Here is a 21,413-nt window from a genome sequence, read left to right as displayed (position 1 = left end):
GATCCCTGCAGACAAAAAAGAGATAGCAGCGGTTTGTTCATCCCCGTGACCTTCAGAGAAACCCACAGACTGAATGAACGTCTCCGCACGGCTTGCGCAATCCAAAATTCGACTCGCAAGAGAGCACGAACCTCCGTCCGACGGCGGAGTCTGTGTTTTTTTCTCGCCCCAAGTCGATACTTAACTCCCCCCGATACACGCGAAAGGACGGCCGTTCGGGTCACCTCCGTGCGGGATGCAGATGAGCGCATGTAAAAGCAATATTTACAATGTCCGCCTGACCTGTCCGCATCCTGCTGGGTAGAGCTTTTCACGGGCTTTGCTGTTATACATGATACATGGTGAGAAACAACTGCTGGGGGTGAGCAAATGCGCTCCTTAATTTTCCTTAACTGCATTGTCAGAGTACGGAAGGATAGCGGGAAAAGGTATAGGAAGAAGCTGCTGTAAACGCAAATGGAGAAAATATATGCACCACCTCCACCTCCACACAGCAGCCCAAGTACTGGAGCCATTTATTTACGCTTTGACTCGAGACACAAGAGCATCCAAAGGTCTCCAGACCGTCTGTCATTGTTGTCGAGATTTAAGCATGAGAGCTGCTGTGCCTGTTCTGCTATTTTCTGCTATTTTTAGGTTTCAAACACGTCTGAGATTTACAGATCAGCAGGGTACTGGAAATAATGTGAGTAACGGGGGATTTTGGAGGAGCCGGTGCACCGGAAACCCCGTCTCGGTGAGCGCTGCTTCTTCTCAACAGCGCTCAGGAGTCCCCGAAAAGACAGGATCCAGCTAAGGAAGAGGCAACCGAGGGCGGCCTGGGGCACGTCGGCGGGGCAACGAGGAACAAGGGCACGGCGTTGGCAGAGGACGGCGCAACCCGGTTCAGGTGTTGCTCGAAAACGAACGTTCTGCACTCGGCTTTCTTCTCACAGGGCTCAGCCTGCTAAATTGAGCTCTGGGGAAATCACGGAGACCGTTTACGGGGGAACAGCGCGCGGAGGAAGGACTCGGGCCCGTTCGGCCTGACGTCGTTTGGCTTGCGATCCTGCCGAGACTCGCCCCGGGACGGAGGATCTCCCGCACAGCTGCGCGAGGGCTGATATCTGCTCAGGAAGAAAGCGGCGGAGGAGTCCCGAGCTCCAGCGTCTCCACATTACCGCGGTGTCACCGTGATAAACACCGCTTCCTCTGTCAAAGGTTTAGAGAAGCTTAAGCGTGTATTTGGGACTCGGGTGTCTGTAAACCCCCCCCGGGACACAAGTACATTTCTGCAGGAACTGACGAAACTTGGACAATGGTATTTGAATCCATTAAATGTCAGGCGGGGGGGATTTTTTCTCTTCACCGCACCCACGTGCCTTTGCTCTTCACCGTCATTTGGTGCTCGTGGGCTCCGTGAGCGCGAGACTTTGCCGACACGACGTGGGACGACAAGCCTGTCGTGTGAAGCCTGTTTTCAGAGAGCGAGTTTCTACAAAAACACACCTTACAAAATATATCATATTGTCATTGTACTTTCACCACGTAATTTGTATTATTTACATTTATTTTTACTCTTAACTGACACTTCCACAGAGACTGACAGTAGTATTACGGTACTTACAGCGGTTTACACATGTACACCTACGATAGAAGATGAATATTTAGCGGCATCCATTGCATGTTTGCAACACATTACATCGTTTATGCGTAAAGGCACAAAAATGCTTAGTCGTCGTCAAAATGCACTTTTCGTAAGTTTGACCGTATTTCGAGCTTTCGCAGCAAAAAACACGGAAATTACATAAACATTTATTCCTTAGTCCCAGCCCGCAATTTCTTTTTAGCATAAAAAATTCAGTTTGCATAAACATTTGTGTCATTTTCATCATGTATTTTAGCTGTCTAAGTAAATATGTCCTAGAGGTGATTAAAGATTCAGGGCACAAATGCACAAACAAAAATATTATCTCAGCTGGAAAGAAATGTCTGTAATTTTAGTCAGATCACATTATTTGGCGTTTGGCTCTTTTAGATATGCTGTTTTGTACTGGCATTAAAAAGGTCCAATTAGGCTCAAACCGCAGGAATAATGAGACGGCAGTGGGGTGAGTTTAGTGTTGATTATAGAATTAGACCAAACAATCTACATTGAAACATTTCTATAAAAACACAGTTGCCATAAAATTTAGATCTAGCATCCAGCCTCCGTTTTTATTACAATTTCTCTTTATAAGCTAATAAATAAATGTAAATGTAACATAATGTAACGTAAGCTATAACGACTCAACACATTTAACCGTACATACTGTCCATATTGTGCATTTGCTCAGATGCAGCCAACAACAATATCTATATATATATATATATATATATATATCTAAGCAGACACACATATCGGTGTGGGTTGCATATATAACATTATATCGTGATTATAGTTTTGGCATGTAATTCATATTATTTACGTTTTTATTTCTTATTTAATTTATATACTGTATATACACACACAGTATGTGTATATATATATACACACAGACACATGCTCACCTAAACAGCACACGAAAGACACGGTAAAACAAGATAATCCTTCATGCAGTGACTAAAGAAGAAACAGAAAAAAGAGGCTGTGTGACTGTGCATTTATCCCTGCAAATGCAGCACGGTCTGAGTGTTCTGGTGCATCTCGTCGGAGGAATCAGCCACCCAGCTGCCTAATTAGAGACTGTTTTCACACGCGGGCCGCCTCTCCTGCCTCTCGGGTCTCTTTCGGCTCGGCTCTGCCGGCCACACGTCGGCGGGAAAAGCGAGACCGCGCCGCAGCTGCGACGGCCGCAAACCGAAATGCGGATGAGCGGATATTCGAGTTGACGGACAAGGAATCGGATACCGAATTGCCGCAGTCCACGTGAAAACACAGGCGAAGCGCCGACCCGCTTGTGTAGCTTGCAATTTGCGTGTAGCGCGTGACTTGGACTCAGTCCTGGGTGGCGCTGATAAGGCCTGCGAGTTTCCTGACAAGTCTTTTGCCTCCATTAAATAAACCTGCCAATCTCCCAGGTTATTTATCCAGGAGCATAAATAGTCAGATTTGATCTCCCGCCGAGATCCTGCGCTCGTTCCGCACGCGTGCGACGGAGCCGACGGAAAAGAGCTGCGCGTTCTCGGCGGGAAGGCCAGCGAGGTGAGGGAGATGAAAAATAGAAAGCGTGGCACCCAAACAGGTCTCCCCGTTCGAAGAAGTGACTCAAGCGCAGAAGGTGTGCGAGAGAAGAGGGAAGCGCTGCGCTGGACTGAAAGGTGGGCCGCGGCTGCTATCCTGCTCTGCGACCCACCTCGGTAGCCGCCACGGGTACCGGAGCCAGGGAGCAGAAACCGTGGTGCGGACCGGGGTCGGAAGGTAGTGGGTTTGCTCCTTGTTAAGCGAACCATGGTATTTAAACAGCACCGTTCGCCGAGTCTTCGCCGAGCTCTCTGTCTCTGTGCGTGTGTGCGTTTGTGTGTGTGCGCGCGCATGCAATTTCACAGAATCTGCTCTGGTTCTGCCCCTCCCTCCACGGGCGAGTCCATTACTGGCACTAACTTCTGGCTCCCAACCAGCCATTTCTGTATTCGCCTTCCCTTCCAGAAAGGAGAGCGGATCTCACTGCTTTCGCTCTCATTTTTTAATTTCCCGCAAACAGTGCCGGCGTGACCTTGACGTTCCTCTGACAGCAGTGGTGTTAAAAATCGCAAACAACACGCAGGTAGGGGTCCCGAAAACATTTTTCGCCGACCGAGTTTATAATGGTGCCGTGGAAGGTGGCGCCGGCAGAGCGGCCGGGACGCGGTTGCCGCATACTCAGCAGTCACACCTCCCCAGCAGGCCACGTGTCCAGGACATTCCACGCTGCGCGCGCCACGGGGCCGGAGGGGCGGGAGGGGCGGCGGACCGGGCCGTTCATTTGACCCGGGACCCATTTTGGACCATCTGCACTTTGCCTGGTGCCAGTGGTGTGTGGAGCCCAATAGCAGCGCAAGGCCGAGCACCCGCCGGCAAGCGCTCTCCGGAGCGGCGCGGCGCGCCTTCATGTTAACGCGCTCGTTGGGCAACGAGACGAACAGATGGGTGTTTTTCAAGGTTTCGACGTGCAAAAGCATCGCGTTCTGGCAGCACTAGTGCACGAGACGGGCACGGCGCAAGATCCAAGCACAGTCCACGGGCCCTGAACCCCCCACTCCCCAACTCAGAGCTCCCACCCTCCCCACCAGTCGTGACTCGCCGGATCTTCCGAACGGAAACGGTCTCGCTCGAGCTCTTTCCGCTCTCTCCTTCCCCGGCCAAGTGCTGCCAGAGGTTAATTGCTCCTCGTTGGAAAACAGCTTTCAGGTGTCATTAGGCTTCTTCTGCCCTGACAGCACAAGTTATAAGAGGCTGGGAGGCAGAAGGGGCTGCAGTAACTAACAGCTCATACGCTGCCGGGGCAGGAAAACGTAAAGGTGGGCACGGATTTCGAGAGCCCGAAACCCCGAGATCAGCATGATTTATCTAGCAACAAATATGCCATGTGGCTGTGAGGAAAGGGATATGAAAAAAACCCGAGGAGCTGCAAGCAGAAACTGGAATATGGGATAATCTAGAATTAGCAGACTCCTTCATGGCAACCATGGCAACAATGTCTTATTAATAGACATGTACACTCATTTCTTGGTAAATGAACAAACTTTAAATGACAAGGAATATCGTGAAAAGTGTCTAAAAATGTTCTCTGAATAATGTTGAAGAGCAAATGGAGTTTCGTGGCATGATGGTGCAGCAGGGAGCACTGCTGCCTCACAGCACCTGGACGATTTTGAACGGAGCTCAGTCCGCATGTCTCCTCCGTGTCCAGGTTTCTTTCCTCCCACGTCTTTCAGGTGAGCTGGTCTCCCTAAACTGCTTTCAGGGACTCCATGCGTCCATGTGCGGCTTCCCTACGATGGACCTGTGTCCCACCCAGGTTCCAGGCTTTACCTGGACTAACTCCACCCCCCCGTGCCTCCGGGATAGGCTCCGAACGACCGTGACCCTGACTCGGAGAAGCAGTTAAAAGCGAGTGAGCAAAGGCATTATTTCTAACTAATTCTATAAATCGTGTGGAGAGCGGCGCCTCGGAGAGACAAACTTTCCGCTTCGCCAGAGACGGTATCTGTTTCCGCGCAAAAGGGGAAACGAACGTGAGACACAAATGAAGATGAGGCCGAGCAAACATTTTTGCCCTTTAATATGCCCGGTTGGCTTAGAGACGACATCTCGACCTTCGCGTCCGGTCTGTGAGGGTCACCTGCGCCAACGCACGAGCAAATCGACGACGTTCGCCGCACATCCGTCAACTCGACTCTCAGCCCTGTGGCTTTTCGAGGTTTGCTCAACTTTCCCAAAAACTCCTAGAGGGCCTGGTATTGGCAGAAAGGGCTTTCGTTTCAGCTCCTTCTGCAGAACGTTGAGCACGTATCCTAAGTGTCAGGGATTTCTTTGAGACGCAATCAATAAACGTCTCGGACTCGAGAAACAAAAACGCATCTTGCTCGTCCAAAAATAAGGAGGTGAATCAGGTCGAGGTCGGCTGTTACAATTTATTTTATAGTACAATGATACACGTCTTCGCTTTTTTTGCGACTTATAATTAAAGAGCCAAGGAAATTGGAGCAGTGATATTATAGCTGTTGGACACGATTACGATCAGGCCGAGTTGATATTACGTTGATATCCTTTTACTTGTCATACGGTATCATATTTACCATCAGGAGCTCTTGGAGAACTTCCTATCTCGATATCTAATTGAGTCACTCTGGGAAAGGTTGCCTCTCAGGCCTAAAACCATAACTGCCGGAGGAAAGTTCCCTCCACGACGAGTAGCTTGCTTTCTTCTTTTATTTCATTATTATTTTTTTGGGGGGGGATGAAAGACTTGCAGCGATAAAAACGATAAACACGAGCAGATAGGCCTATCCGGAGACCCGGCTCCATCTTTTTTGTTCCCCGGCTGCTTCCGAGGGCCCGGCTCCGCAGGAGCGGATGAAGGAGGGTGAAGGTGAAAAGAAAGAGCTGCAAACCGCAGCAAGGGGAACATCCTGTCAGCGGCATCTCGGCTTTCGCCGTGAGCCGCGACTCCGAATATCGGCAGGTAATAGTTTAAGAGCGGTGGCGTCATCGCGGTACCCTGAACGGGGGACACCCTAGCTGGGCTTTCGCCTGATGCAATGTTTCCAACTCGAATTGTTCAAGTTTTTAAAAAAATCCCGTCAAACGAAGGGGCGAAATGACAGGTTACTAGGAAGTAAGAGCCAATAATAATGTGACGCATAACAGCTCGTGTCAGTCGGTAGGAAAAATTGCGGTTGCACCACAAATGTCCAGACGAACGCCTCTGACCCCCTCACCCACCAGCTCTACGGCCCCCGTTCCACAGCATATTGGGGGTCTGCATCAGAAACACACTCATCTGTCGCGAAGCGAGAACAACGTTTCCGTCGTCACCGTTTCGCTGACTGCTGATGCCTCCTCACACATATGGGCTCAAATGTGAGCACAGACCTGCAGCGGAGCAGAATCTTGTCCCGTTCCTCACCTTCCGGAAGCATCTGTTACACACCTGCACTACAGTTTGGCACTTTCCACAATGAGACATCTGTTCCTCTGATGACATCTTCTGTTTGTCAGGAGCATGAAATTTGATCCAAATTATTGCCAAAAATGCTCCTTAATGAAGAAGAGCCGCGAGGCAAGTGGCGAATAGTAAGTACATGAACGTCAGTAAAGAGCCAAAAACTGCTGCTCAGCAACGACAGTTTGTGAAACTATACAAATAGGCTGCTTTATATTCACCCCAAAGGGATTTTCATGTAACTGCCTATATAAGTTATTGACGTTATTGTTTCATTGATACGATTTCTATATTCCATGTTCTCCTAGGGAACGCACTGATAAATTTGGCCATGTTCTGTTGGAGGATGGCCGCTGTGTGGACCTGTCCACTACTGAAAAGTGAAAGCAAATCAAACTAAATATAATAAGCTACAATAAAACTGATTATATTGTAAAGCTGTTTTGAATTCTGCTGCAAGTGCTCCTGTTCGGCGGTACGAGGTGTTAACGGTTTTCTGTCTCTCCTAATATAACTCTGCGTATGGAACAGAAAAGCGTGAGCTAAATTAATAAATGTAAATGTAAATTTATAGCAAAAAAAATCATATGACAATATGACTTGGGTGCTGTTTGTGTTCCTGCAGGTTTCTGCTGGGGTTAAAAGACTGGACACTAATATCATGATATTACACTAGTAATACCCCAATCTACTGGCATTTGGATAGTATTGTAACACACCGCAGATGTATTTGTACAGTACAGAGTGCATGAAATGTGAAACCCACAACACGTATCCTGCAGAAGAAAAGGAGCGAATCAGGATTTGAAGGAGAAACAGGTGCAGAACGAGTGCGACTGGAAGCGTTTGTGCTCCCGAGAAGCTGCCCGAAGGCGGTGGCTTTCGCAGTAAACAGGACACCGTTCCTGTGATCGTGTGGAAGCGCTCAGGCGACACCAGGAGCAGCGGCAGTCAACATCAGTCCGTTGAAGAGACGCCGCTGATGCCATCAAAAGCCGGCGGCGTGAGAAAAAAAGATAGAAAGAGAAAATCCTGTATATATTGCGCACGCTGATTATTGTGTTCCGCATGGACTAATTACTCCACCGATCTTTATTCACCCAACGAGTCATAAAATACGGCCTTTATAACGCGTGAGGCCCAGATACCGATTTCTAGAGGGCCGTTTCACACCGATAGTACGATGTTTACCCCGATCATTCATATAAAAGTGCAGAAGTTCCTCTCGTAGCGGTTCTGAAACAGCAGAGTAACGCAGTCACGTTACATCTACGCTCATCCATCCTCTCCAGAGTGGCTGACAGTTATTTAGCCATTCATATTCATACAGCTGACTCATTTTACTGGAGTAATCGAGAGTACTTGCTCAAGGCTATTACAGCTAGAGGTGGAATTCAAACCTGTGACCTTCGGGCCCAAAGGCACCTGCTCTGACCGCTAGACGACCAGCTGCCCCCTAAAAAGCACCTGAACAGCAGGATGTTCTATCATGTGATCGATGCTCTGCATCCTCCTCACATGGCACAATTTCTTTAGCAGTGACATCAGTCACATAGCGTCCTTCCCAGCATGCTCCTCTCAGGGTTTCGTCCCCAGTGGCTAAAGTGGCTAAAGGACACAGTGGACACTGTCCCAGCTCATGTGGTACGAACACTTCCCCTAGTTGGGGTAATGTGGGGGGGGGGGGTCGCTTTATTCTTGTACTACCCTTAGGAGTTTCCTTTTCCCCTAAGAGTCTGAATATCCTATTGCATGTTGTGGATTGGTTGTGTGCCCTTTGGCGATTTGTCACGTCTTGCTGCGTCTTCCCCCGTTTTATTTTTTTCCACTAGATGTGATTTAAAAAAAAAAAAAGCTCGTTGGGAGAAGAGTTTGAACGGAGCCGAACTGCCGAGCCGAACGCAGGAGTCTTACGCTGCTCGGTATTTCACCAGCAAAGGCTTCAGATTTCACACGCGTACTCATTCATACACCTTCAGGGCAAGGCCTTCCGTCAAGGGTGCGATGGCGGCACCCCCCGCACACACACACGAACACACACCTCAGATCCCGCACTGACGGTATATGAAGAAGTCAACAGTTAGTCAGCACCGAAGACGAGGAGCCCGGCACCGTGCGTGCTGACGCTACCCTGTGCGCGTGCGGACGGGCCGCCGGGGGAGAGCTCTCTACGGACACCACCCTCTCCCTGCGTGTGAGCAGCGGTCGGGGGGGCACGAGGACGTGCTTCAACTTGACAGGAAAGCCCGATGGGTTCGAGGCGAAGACGTGTCCAGCTGTTGGACTAACAGAGGAAGTTGACCCGCACGGGGGGTTTATTACATGGAACGCTGGCGAACGCTGGCGAGATCCAGAAACATGCAGCGCAGCCCGAGATTCAACGCTTTAAGCTGAGTGGCGATACGGGCGGGAGAAGAACACGGCACCGTTGCGCTCATGAGCATGAGCGCGAATGTTCCTTTGCGCCGCGCGGTTCCATCTCTCTCTCTCGGTGCTCCAATTCATACGATGCTTCGCCAAGGATTTACACACAGCGGGAAGACCACTTATGTGGAAAACGGAGCTCAGCCGGACCCCCGCCGCGCTGAGCTGGACGCTGTCCAGGCCAGGAGGGCTTACCGGCAGGTAGGTTCGGAGACTGGACTCGTGTACAAAAGGGTCTTGGGTTTGAGCCCCTGGAAGCAGGGTGGGCTGATGCAGTAATTCAGAGAGGTGCTCTGCTTAACTGGCAGCAACAACAACAACAACAATAATAATAATAATAATGGTGATGATTATGACTACAGTCAAAGTTTGGAATTCTTGACTCTCAGCTAAGAGAACTTCTTCATGTCTCATTACTTTTGAAATGCGGTTAATCTAAACATGACAGGACTGACAAGCTTATTGCTCATCAGATGTTTGATCCATTAGCAGGTGTGTTACTCTTATATCATGTACATTCAGGTTTTCTTAGACCAAAATCAGGGTCAAAGCACTGGGTAATTTGCTCATTAAAAAAAGAAACGTGAATTTTCTTTAACACCTAGAGGTGGTTAAGACTCCACTGGCGCGACTGTACTTGCAGCCTGGGATCGGACTCGTTCTCGGAGCGCAGCGTTTGGGGACAGAGGGAACGGGACCGAAATCTCAGCGCTGACACCAGTGAACTGATGCCCCTTGAGCATCTGATTTATCCGCTCTGCTGCTGGACTGATACCAAAGAGGCGCATCCCCACCTGCACCACAAGGGGCAGCAGAGAGCCTAGTTTTCTTGCTCAATCTGTGAGTAAATTTCGACCTGCAAGCTTGAGCAACTGTTTATAAACATGATGAAAGGGGTCGCACCTACTTTCACCGGGTGGGCTTGGAAACGTGCTGAGCTCTCGACTGTTTATGCAAAGAAGGTACATTTTTCTCCATCGAGAGCCCAACCCCCCCCCCCCCCCCCACGAGAAACTGTGCGATTTGCGTCACAAATCAATACCTGATGTTGTATTTTAAAGAGAACCTCCACATCTGCTCCATAGAAAATGTGTGTTTTCGGAGCATCGGTTTAGCTACCAGGTCCTCAGGAACGTTATTCTATGATGCCATCTGGTGGATATATAATTTATGACAATACAAGGCATACTTTAAAATGGATCATCTAATTATTATTAAATTATAATGCAGTTGAACCTGAAGTCCCAGTGAAATATTGCACTAAAAGTACTAATTTATTTTTTATTTCGTCCTCAGGGTGAAGTCTCCTAAATAATTCACAATCTGTCCAAAAGAAGACTCAGACAGCAGAGACACACACATGCGATACCTTTTCATGCTCGTGCACGCACACGCACACGCACACACACACACACACACACACACACACACACACACACACACACACACACACAGGTCCTATATACTTGTGAAACTACACTTACCTTACAGAGCAGCGCCAATGTTTTTGACATAAAAAATCAAGCATTTCTGACCGCAGTTCTTACCTCCACAATAAGATGCTGGTAAACTGCATTATTAACACAGGTCAGAACTTAGTGTTGTGAGCCTTGAAACTAGACTTTAGAGGAGTAACGGGCCAAATCTGTAGCTGTCATACTGTAGCAAAGAAATATATATGTGGCACTGTGTATGATGAAATCATTTGTTTTTTCACCATTCTTTCCAATGTCTGGTGGTGACACCAGTTCAGGAAAATGCGGTTCTGATCCAGGCCCCAGTACGCAGCAACGCTCTCTCGGCTCAGAGCAGAGGCTGCTGGGCGCTGAAGCCGCGCCGAACCTGGGACTCCAAGGTAAGCGTGGCGCGCCGAAAGTTCGCTCTCCACCGAGCTGAAGAGCCATAGAGCGGTGCGCCAACACACCCTTTGTGCGGTCGTGAAGACGCAAGAGGGGACGTGGGCAGAAGGGGACAAACAGAAGAAGGGAGCGGCAGAACCGAAATAAGGACAAAAGCAATGGAAGAAGAAGGTCAGATAGGACAAGGGGGGGGGGCAAAAATGTGGTGTGAGGCTGAAATGACAGGTCATGTGAAGAACTGAAAAACAGACGGGGGGGAAAATATAGAGCCGTACATATACATGTATACATGTTCATATATATGTTAATGTTGTGAGTTGGGAGCAGTCGTAAGATCGGGGAAGGCGGGGATGGGGGGGGCGGGGGCACAGGTCATAAAAAGACATCCGGCATGTAAAGCGGTTTTGAAAGCATAAGAACGACTTACTGAGATTACAGTCTATCCTGATACAATCTGGTGGAAGAGAGAGCGAGATGGTGAGATCAAACCAAAAGAGAAGCAGGAAGGAGAAGAAAGAGAAAAGAAAACATTTTACATCCTTCAAGGTTCATTCTGCAGACAACCAAGCATTTTGCTGAGCCCACCATCCGGGGACAAGCTGTGAGTCAGAACCACCTTATCCGTACCGCCCGGCCACCCCGAACCCCCGGCCCTCCACCCCCAAAGGGCTCGGAAAGCAAACCGCTCCCAACGTCTTGTGCCGGGGGGGGGGAGGGGCGAAACGGGAGACGGGTCTCGTGGGTCGCGCGTGCTGCAGGCGGCCCGGCTCGCGTCCGGGCTCCTCCTTTTCCGCACCCAGGGCGTGACGACATGGAGTTGGTTCCGCGAACGCACACTGCACGTGCGGGAGCGGTTTGCCTCCTCGGGCGCAACACAAGTGCGCAGGATAAGGTGCTCTGCACACCCCAGCCCAGCGAAGCCCCCGCGCCACAGCAGCGCTTTGCGCCAACAGGTGAAGGCCAACGGGAGAGTGTAATGGGGAACTCATCGGTGTGTGTGTGTGTGTGTGTGTGTGTGTGTGTGTGACTGTGAAAGAGAACAACACACACGCCCTAAAAAGCACCTGCAGGGCATCATATGTACGTTTACATTTATTCTGTATCTGATGACTTACAGTTATTTACCCTTTGGTACAGCTGGGTCATTTTACCGCAGTATTTCTTACCCTGTGCAGCGAGGGCTGTGTTTCGCATCAGCCGAGCACCACGTGGAGCGAAGAGCCCCATCAAGTGGATTTTCCCCCAAATACAGTATGCTGTGTTTTCCTAGAGAACGGAGTTGTGTGCAGCAGCGAGACAAATCTCGCTCCGTCCCCACTGGGTCGTATTGGCGGTTGGGGGTGGGGGGGCGCGGTGAGCTCAGGGTGATGGGGGTCGCACCCCCACGAGCACCCGGCTGTAGCTGAGGTGTGTTCTCAAGCTGTCAACCGCTACAGAATAGTGGACACAAACAGCCAGGGACCGGGCTAACCGCTGCAGGGGGCCTGAGCGAGTGGGGGGGGGGGGGGGGGTTGGTGGTGCTGGACGGTGATGTGCTCATGTACCGTGGCAACCTGACGGTGGACCGAGCTTCTCTGTACGGTTCCTGGAACCAGAAGTCTTAGAGTGTGACGCTAAATGGGCAGGGGGGAGACAGAGAGAGAGAGAGAAAGAGAGAGAGAGAGCCCCCCTCCCCCGGGGCTGGATTCCCCACCATGGACCATGGATGGGGGGTCCAACTCTACAAGCCGACAAGCTGAGTGCTCACATCAAACACGTCTGGCCTGAGGACTGTTTGTGTTTGTGTGTGTGTGTGTGTGAGAGAGAGGGACTCACGAATGACACTATGTCGCTCTTCTCACGTTTGCCAGTGTGCAGCAGGAAGAGTCGGTCAACAAACGGTCCTCAGCAGCTCCGCGACTCCCTGCTGCACCTCCGGAAGGTACACGTGCGGAGGGTTCCGGAAAGAGACTTCGCCAAACGCTCTTTCTGTTCACGTCCTCGCAGACACCCAACGAGGGTGCGGAGGCTCTGAGGTGTGATGTGGAGACGTGTTGCTGGGACGCGGAACACAATACGGCGCATGGGGACGGGGACAGGGACGGGGACAGCTCACAGTGAGCCGGTCTCTCTGGCTGTTTGCTCCAAGGGCCGCAGATATACAGGCCATTGAAGGGATGAAAAGTTCCATCTTCTGAGCCTCGGCCAAGTGAGTAGAGGGAGAGACAGACAGAGAGGGACAGAGATGGACAGAGAGGAAGAGAGAGCGAGATGGACAGAGAGGGAGTGTGTGTTTGAGAGAGACAGAGGAAGACAGAGTTGGACAGAGATGGACACAAAGAGAGAGAAACAGAGCACAAGAGGGACAAAGGAGGTGAGCGAGAAAGAAAGAGAGAGAGAGAAAGAGGATGTGATGGTGAGCAGCTGTGGACCATGGTGGGGGACACACTGATTCCCTGTATATGTGGCCTGCCACATCCACGGGTGCCGAGAGAAACCCCACCCCCTTTCCTCCGGAGCCCCCCCTCTGCACTCCTTCAAAAGATGGAACATAAAGGGAGGGGCTGTCGCCGAACACCCCTGTCGGACAGGACAAAAACGCCGGCGCCGCCGTTACACTTCCGAAGGAACGAGCCCGGGAAGTGTGTGTCGACGTGCTTGGGGTCTCGAACCCCCCCGGACCGGGAGGTCAGCTGGATACGGGGGGTACTGAGCCGTCCAGCGTAAACATGATCACGTGTTCTGGACGATTTTGCATGTTGCGCCACGTCTTTCTGTGTTGGACGTTTGATACGAGACGACCTCTGAACGAACGTGTCCCTTTCCCTCCCCAGGAACTCGGAGCCGTCCGACAGGGTGTCCCCCGGCGAAGCCCCCCCTTTATCTTCATGTCGGTGCGGCGGGTGGGCAGGACAGGGAAAGAGGCTGTTGGGGGGTGGGTTTAATAGGCATCCTGGGGCAGGAATGGCGAGGAGGTGGGGTGGACGTCAGGCCGGCGGGAGGGAAAGCTGTCCCCCCACCCCACGCGGTCACTTTACCTAGGTTGACGGTGAGCTTGACCCTGCCGCCGTCCAGTTCCAGCCGCAGCGTGTCGGCCGACTCCTTCGAGGTGGTGGCCATGAGGAGACCGTAGGCCCTCTGGGACATGAAGCGCATGGACACGTCCTCGGCCTCCGTGTGCATCGTTCCCGGCATGATGATCTTCAGGTACATGCTGCCGTCATAGCTCAGCACCGTGGCCTCTGTGTGCGAGACGTGGGGAGGGGGTTGTGCGGTGAGTCAGTGAAGGCTGCGGATGCTGTGGGTTCGCGTCCCGGGAGCCTTGTGTGAGGTGGCCGATCTGGATTGCTTGTCTGCAAATGTCCAACAGCGTCAATGGGGACATTTAAAAGGTGTCCTGTGACTTTAAATGACGCTGATGTTTATTCATAGAAAATTATGGCTCTTCTCTGCAGCGATGCACTGATTTATATGACACTGTTATCCAAATTTGGATTTTTTGACACTGTTATCAAAAATCAATTATAAAGCCAGATCCACTGAATCAAACCACCTGCTGTTATTTGTCCATTTACACACACAAACACACACACAGTGGATCAGATTCACGAATCCACCCGAAACACAACTCTTTGGACTGTGGGAGGAAACCTATAAGAGCACAGGGACAACATACAATCTGCACACAGATCGAACCCGTGTCAGATTGCACTACCCGCTGTGCCACTGTGCCGCCTCACATTTAACCTGCTTATACACTGCAGGAAAATTCACATTCCAAACACTGACCCCGAAAGGGTACCTTAACTAACTCTCGGTCTTGTTACTCCCCTGCAGGGTCTGTACATTTGTTTGCTGTTATTTATCTTTTGAGTAATAAACTTACACACACACACACACACACAGTCTGAAACTGCATGTCCCAAGCGGGGTCGCGGCAAACCAGAGCATAACCTGCCAACACAGAGCGCGAGGCCGGAGGGGGAAGTGACACACTCAGGACAGGACACCAGTCCGTCGAAAGGCACCCCAAGTGGGACTCGAACCCCACACCCACCAGAGAGCAGGACCCGGCCAAACCCGCTGCTCCGCCGCACCCCCCGTAATAAGCTTAACGCAGCAGAAAATGCAACTAAAAGCAAACAAGAATAAACTAAGACTGTTACAGCACAAAACATTGCAGGCTGATTATCCTTTAAACTTTTATGTATGATCTGGCTGCTAAAAAGTAATTTTATTTATTTTTTTTCTATTTCAGTACTATAGGAGTTAGTAGTGGAAATGAGCTACCATGCAGCACCTGGGGGCAACAGCAGGGGGCAGTACAGGACGCAGAAAGACCTGAACAGACCAGGTCCATCAAAAAAGAGGAAAGCCGCACAAAAGCTTTGACAACTTTGCTGCGTTCCACAAAAAACATGTTTTCATAGTTCAATTAAGGAGTTTTCTTCCTCGAGGCTGACAGCCTTGGTTGCAAAAACATTGTGTGTGTCTGCAGCCGCAGCCACGACAACACATTTCCCCTCATCTGTGGTCTAACCCAAAATATCATTAACTGGAGAATCAATTACCCATTAATTATCATCAAAGTGCATTTCAGCGAGACGACGAGAATGATTAATCCTCTTTTTTCCACCAAGTGTAAAGAATGAAGGTAACCGATTGCGCCATCAACTGTTTCCATGGCGCCCAGACGCCTTTCGCACCTCCGCCACTGCTGAGATGCAGGAGCTTCACACACTTTCCCATTCAAACCCCCCCAGCTGTAGCAAGGTGCCCCCCATTGTTCTGTGAAGCCTAACATTCTCCAAAATATTTGTGTGTCACGTCACTGAGTTCCATTGATATCGATCACATACTATATGGAAATATCATTTTTGGTCCCAATATCTAGCAAACTTATACCACGGTAAACTCTGTTGTCACTGCTCTCCTGCTGTCCGACTCGTATCCAGTATTAAAAATTCATAGTAAACAGCGGCCCCTTCTGCACGTCCTTTACATACAGACGACTCGTGTTCTCTTCGTATGACCGCCTCTCAGTAAATGCAAAAGTGCAAATGAATTGATAGAGAATTTTTCCAGCAAAAACAGGTGCAATTTTTAATCGTAAATATCAGTTTTAAAAAGGGAATAATTACATTTATCTGATGCTTTTCTCCAAAGCAACTTACAAAGTTAAGATACTTACAATTAACAGCTGGACAAGAGATTTGAACCTGCAACCTGTGGGTCTAAAGGCAACCACTCGAACTACTATGATACCAGCTGTTACTTCTAATTACGTCTTTTTTTAAAAAAAATAATAATAATAAAATATATATATATATTTTTTGGTCAGCAGGTGGCATAGTGTTCAGAGCCCTAAACAACCAGAGGACCTTTGTTTGATTCCCACCTCCTGCTGGAGCCAGTAAAAATGACCCAGCTGTAGACAGATGTAAACAGCACAGCAAACAAGCCTGACTTGGTGGAAAAGTGTCCGCTGAGCAAGTAAATAATAACTTTAATGGGTAATATGTGTAAAATGTGGTGAAAAGTGGATACAAAAAGGACCGGGCCGATTCAAAATCACCCCCCCCCCAAAAAAAAGCTTTTATCAAAGCCACTGTTTCTATAACAACCCACTGTTTCTATAACAACCCCCCTCCTCTCCCCTCATCCTTTCCCATCACCCGTGACCGGATGTACCTGTCTGGCAGTTGTAGCCAAGGTAGCCGGTGCCGGTGCAGTCGCAGATGTAGCGGTTCCAGCCCTCGCGGCACTGCCCGCTGTTGGCACAGGGGGCGCTGCTGCACTTGCGCTGGAACTCACGGGTGCAGAAGCTGCTGACGCCCGGCGCGCTCTGCACCTCGGCCAGGCGCCGCACGTCGCGGCTTTTGCCGTCGATGAAGAGGTCGCGTACGCAGCCCACGTAGCCGTAGTTGAGCAACGCCGTCCACACCCCCGGCGGCAGGATGAGGTCCGAGCGCATCTCCGGCAGCCCCCCGAGATACATGTCGCTGTCCAGGTCCAGGATCTCGCTGCCCTCGTTGGAGAAGAAAGGGGTGCTGCGGCTGTTCACCGAGATGGAGCCTGCGGATGGGGGTTCGGGTGGGGGAGGGGAGGGGAGGGGAGGAGGGGAGCAAAGAAGAGTGTCCCTGAACGTGATGGAGGAGACGAGCAGGACAGTGACATCAGCACTATCAGCCCGGCGAGCGAGGGCCCTTCAGAGTTCTTCATCCATCAACGGACGTGACATTAAATCCACCACAGCTGCCATCCCTGCTGCATTAATACAGCGTGGCACCTTGTTTCATCAGCTCTGTGTGTGCGTGTGTGTGTGTGCGTGTGTGTGTGCGCGTGTGTGTGTGCGTGGGTGGGGCAGGCCAAGGAAAGCACGATTGACGGCCCAAAGTCAAACATGTTCCAAGGGCCAAGCGCACTTACACAGCCGCTGCGTGACATCACAGAGATGTAAGTGTGGAAAGAAGCGCATTTGGGAGCAGAAGGGCGACGATAAAAGGCAGCGCAAGAGCGGCGTGTGTTTTCAAGTGGGAAACACACGATATGAATATACAATATACGAATATATGCATAAAGATACGTGAAATGCATTACTGCAGCCACGCTTCTGCTTGCTGAATGTTTACCGCGTGTGTCGGTGGTCTGTATGTGCACGGCGGCCCACCAGCAAACGGGGGGAGGTACCATTCCAACTCCTCGCTTGAGTTCCTCACTTAATTTAAAAAGTCTTCTTAATTGTCAATTAAAAAGTAGTTACGGCGGGGGCCTGCGGTACGCTCACCGGGCTTCTCCATCTCCAGAGGGATGCGGAGCGAGAGCTCTCGCGTGCGGCTGGAGACACAGCGGCCCCCCCTCCGTCACCTTGCCGTCTGACTCTGCGACACGCGCACGCGCACACGGGGAGGGAAAATGAAGAGGAGGGACAGAGTGCAAAGAAGGTGAAGCAGGGAAATGGGTGGGTTGAGGCTCGGCGGGAAAGGGATGAGAAGACGCAGAAGAAAGCGCGCAGGGCAGGAGCGCAGTGGTGACGGCAGCCGTTGGAGATGGAGCCACACAGATACAGACACACACATGCGCGTGCGTGCAAGACACATGCAGGCAAACGGAAATAGATGCGGAGACAAAAACAATAAATGTCGGGGTTTAATGGTTTTTACTGCCTGTTTTTTGGCTGCCGTAATTGCCCCCAGATGAGCCGGGACCCCGGGGTGCTGTGAGTTTCATTTCCGACCAACTGTGCTTGACTCAAATTAAGTGAAAGTCAGACGAAGTAGCGAGTCGATCGCAGCGCGTGCCAAAGACCAGCTGATGTCAGTGTGGAGCTTCCTCCGAGCGCCCGGGTATGGGGGCCTCACCCTTGCGGCCCTCCCTCTGGAAGTCGACGTGACACCACTCGCCATCGTTGACCTTCTTGTTGCTGGCCTTCATCTTGATGCTGCCGGAGCCCATGTCCATGAGCAGGTAGAGGAAGCCATCGAGCAGCTCGATGGCGAAGTAGTCGGCCTTGAGCTGGCGGTCGGGACGCTGCTCCTTGGGGCCCTGCAGGCGGCCGTGGCTGAAGAGCAGCAGGCCGCTGGGCTCCGTGGTGCGGAAGTCGAAGGAGATGGAGCCTGTCTTCTTGGTGTTCCACCTGGGGAGGGCGATGTAGGACTCGGGGGTCTCGAAGGTGACCGGGTCAAGGGCTGCGACGTCCTCGCAGCGGAACACCAGGTCCCCGTGCAGGCTGATCTTGGGGTCTCGCTCGATGGCCAGGCGGGACAGCTCCAGCTTGAAGTCATTGTTCTTGTAGACCACCTACGGAGAGAGGCAGCTTGCTGTGCATCAGTGTTTCCTCACTGCGAGTCTCACACGAACATCACACAAGCACTTGGACCTGAAAACTTCTTTTTATTCTTGTAATCCTGGAAACCTAGGGTGTGAGACAGGGTACGCCCTGAACGGCACACCAGTCCACCACGGGGCAACCACCAAAAAAAAAAAAAAAAAAAAACACACAAAATAAGACATGCATTACTATCATTATGGTGACTGCTGCTGGCAGAAGGTCACGAAAACGATGCGCGACCAACGATAGAACAGGAAGTAACCAATTTACCAATTTCCACAAGGCTCTGAAACAGTCTCAAAAGCACAGTGTGTGTTTATGGGCACATATTTCAAATACCCTACAACAGAGACTCCTAAAAGATCTTAGTGGTATGTGTTTTCGTAATTAATATTCCTTCCTTTAGCTAAAGTTGACCCATTACTGAGTGCAGCACAGAGGGGTGTATCGCTCTCCCTCTCTCTCACACACACACCCTCTGTGCCAGTGCTGTTGCGACCAGACAGTGATCCTCCGAGACACATTTCTTCCCGAGTGCATAAAAAAGCCACAGCCGCTGATACAACGTCACGCCTTTAATTCTCGCAACAGCGATGTTTACTGACACATGCATGCACAAATAAATAAATAAACAGACGAATAAATAAATAAATAAATAAATAAATAAAACGGGGAACGACACATTCCAATAGGGCACGTTACCTGGAACATCTCAAAGGCTGTAAACAGAGCAGGCGGCTCGAGAAGTCGCTTGGCACGTCTATTTAGAAATCGCATCTCTCAGAGTGCAAAAGTGCCTATTTTAAGTGAGCGGGGGTGGTGGAGGTAGGCTAGGGGGAAGGGGGGGTGGATCACGGTAACACGTGCCATTTCCTCCACGTTACAGGCGCAGATAATACGGGATCAGAACCCTTCGCTCAGGCCTTTCAGACAGCCTTAAAGAGTGATTAGCGGTTTAATTATAACCATTAAAGCTCGCCTTGAGATTAGCCTCTCGCGGATGAAGTGCGAACCCGTGATCCGAGGAACGGGGCCTAGGCCCCTCGAGGTGCCCCGGCCCACCTTCTCACACAACGAGCCCCCCGTTAACTGAGCCGTTCTCTCCGCAAGGAGGCAGCTGAGCCGCGCCGCTGCATCGCCGCACGCCGCTCCGCTGTCGATGGCCTCCTCTTACAAGTGAAAAACACACATAGACTTCCCCCATTATCGAGGGCCCCTGAATATAAGTTACGGGTTGCCCATGAAGCCCCGCACTGGTGGGCTGTCTTCTGACATTGTTATGATTTGGTTTAACTCACTCAAAAAACCGTTCATTTTTACCGGCAAAATCACGATTGTGAAGTTGGGTTTCGCTGGAGAAGATGCTCCGCAGGGCAAATGCCTCGTAGGTTAATATAAGGAGTAAGGCTCAGCAAGGCACAGAAACAACACAGCTGGAAATGTAAGTGCAGCCACGATCATGTGCTGCGTAAACGCGACGCTTTGTTCGGCACTCCGAGGGCGGATCCTTCTCAGGAATTGCTGCCTCAGCCGTCGCCGTCGAGCTTCTCTTTTGGCCATCGCCCTGATAGCGACAAGAACGCAAACGCAGCTGCGCGCAACACGCTGTGAATCTTCATCGAACGGGAACATTTGGATGGGAGACAAACACCGAGGCTCTGCGGGCGGCCGGATTTAGACGGATGAGCACAGACGAGCTTTAAAACGCGGTCTTACCAGAGGTGACGGTGGGTTTAATAATGAAGCGGGAAGGAGTAAAACTTGGTGAGAATGTGTGAAAGATGTCGGTGGAGGGTCAGGATGGAGCGACACCGGAGCGACACCGGAGCAACACCGGAGTTACGCCGGCATTGAATTAATTAGAGAAACGCCCGGGAGGGAAGGTGGTTGACGGCAAGCTGAGAAGGAAGTAGAGCGGGAAGTCTGCCGGCTTGTCAGAATGGTACAAAAGGACACCGGAAGGTGATGGAAGTTGGCTGTTGAGGGGTTGTCTATCTGCCTGTGTGATGAGGTCGGGGGTTTGGGTGGACGGGGGGCAGGAAGAGGAAGGAGGTCAGCTAAATGCTAGAGCCGTGGGTGTCCGCCGATGGTCGCTGGCCGAACACGAAACCGGAGCGATCGACAAGGAGTCCGACAAAGCGCCATCGTGGACACCTCAACAGCTATCGAAGGAGTTCTCGGTTCCTCTTCGGCTCACAACGTTTCCGTTGTGCTCTCCGCCTTTTCTGCAGGAGAAACGCCTTTGAGCTGCGGGAGTATTCTTACCCCGAGCAGCGGGTAGTGACCCAGAGCCCCGAGAAAACCGACCGTCCCCTCACGCGACGCAGGACTCATTCAACAAGGAGCATCTGGTGTCCGTGTTTTACGAACACAAGGGTGCTTCTTTTACTTTAAAACAGGGCTTATAACAGTCTTTGAAATGTGACAGAAGCTGTACAGAGATTTTAATCACCAAAAAAAAAAAACTTTTTGAAGAAAAGTTTCAGGCCGTTATTCCGACTAAAACAGGAAAAATCTCTGAAGTTGCGGTAATGGATTTATTTCCCATTTTCCTCTCAACTAACATTATTAAATTATCAAAATGAAATGTTCCAGCTGGGATTTTTAAACATTTGTGGTATAGATTGTCTGAGCCCTAGAGAAAAAGATATTTAAACCTAAGAACCTCTGTCTCCAATTACTGTTTTAAGTATGAATTTATGCTCAGAAACAAAA

The 21,413-nt window shown here is 50.7% G+C and overlaps 1 protein-coding gene across 2 annotated transcripts in view; it reads right to left on the bottom strand.

Annotated features, from left to right (window-relative positions):
* LOC108934388 (neurexin-2-like) overlaps positions 1-21,413 on the bottom strand; it is a 300,595-nt gene that overhangs the window by 239,502 nt on the left and 39,680 nt on the right. For both annotated transcript variants that reach the window (XM_029251051.1, XM_029251056.1), the window contains 4 exons: positions 18,229-18,667; positions 16,559-16,942; positions 13,906-14,109; positions 11,316-11,342 (listed from right to left, as the gene is read on the bottom strand). In XM_029251051.1, the coding sequence (XP_029106884.1) occupies positions 11,316-11,342; positions 13,906-14,109; positions 16,559-16,942; positions 18,229-18,667 (1,054 nt within the window). The remainder of the gene's footprint in view (positions 1-11,315; positions 11,343-13,905; positions 14,110-16,558; positions 16,943-18,228; positions 18,668-21,413) is intronic.

This window comes from Scleropages formosus, chromosome 4 (genome assembly GCF_900964775.1).
Source record: "Scleropages formosus chromosome 4, fSclFor1.1, whole genome shotgun sequence".
Classification (NCBI taxonomy): Eukaryota; Metazoa; Chordata; class Actinopteri; order Osteoglossiformes; family Osteoglossidae; genus Scleropages; species Scleropages formosus.
The sequence above is the reverse complement of the archived record's forward strand: the minus strand, read 5'-3'. Positions and strand labels throughout refer to the sequence as shown.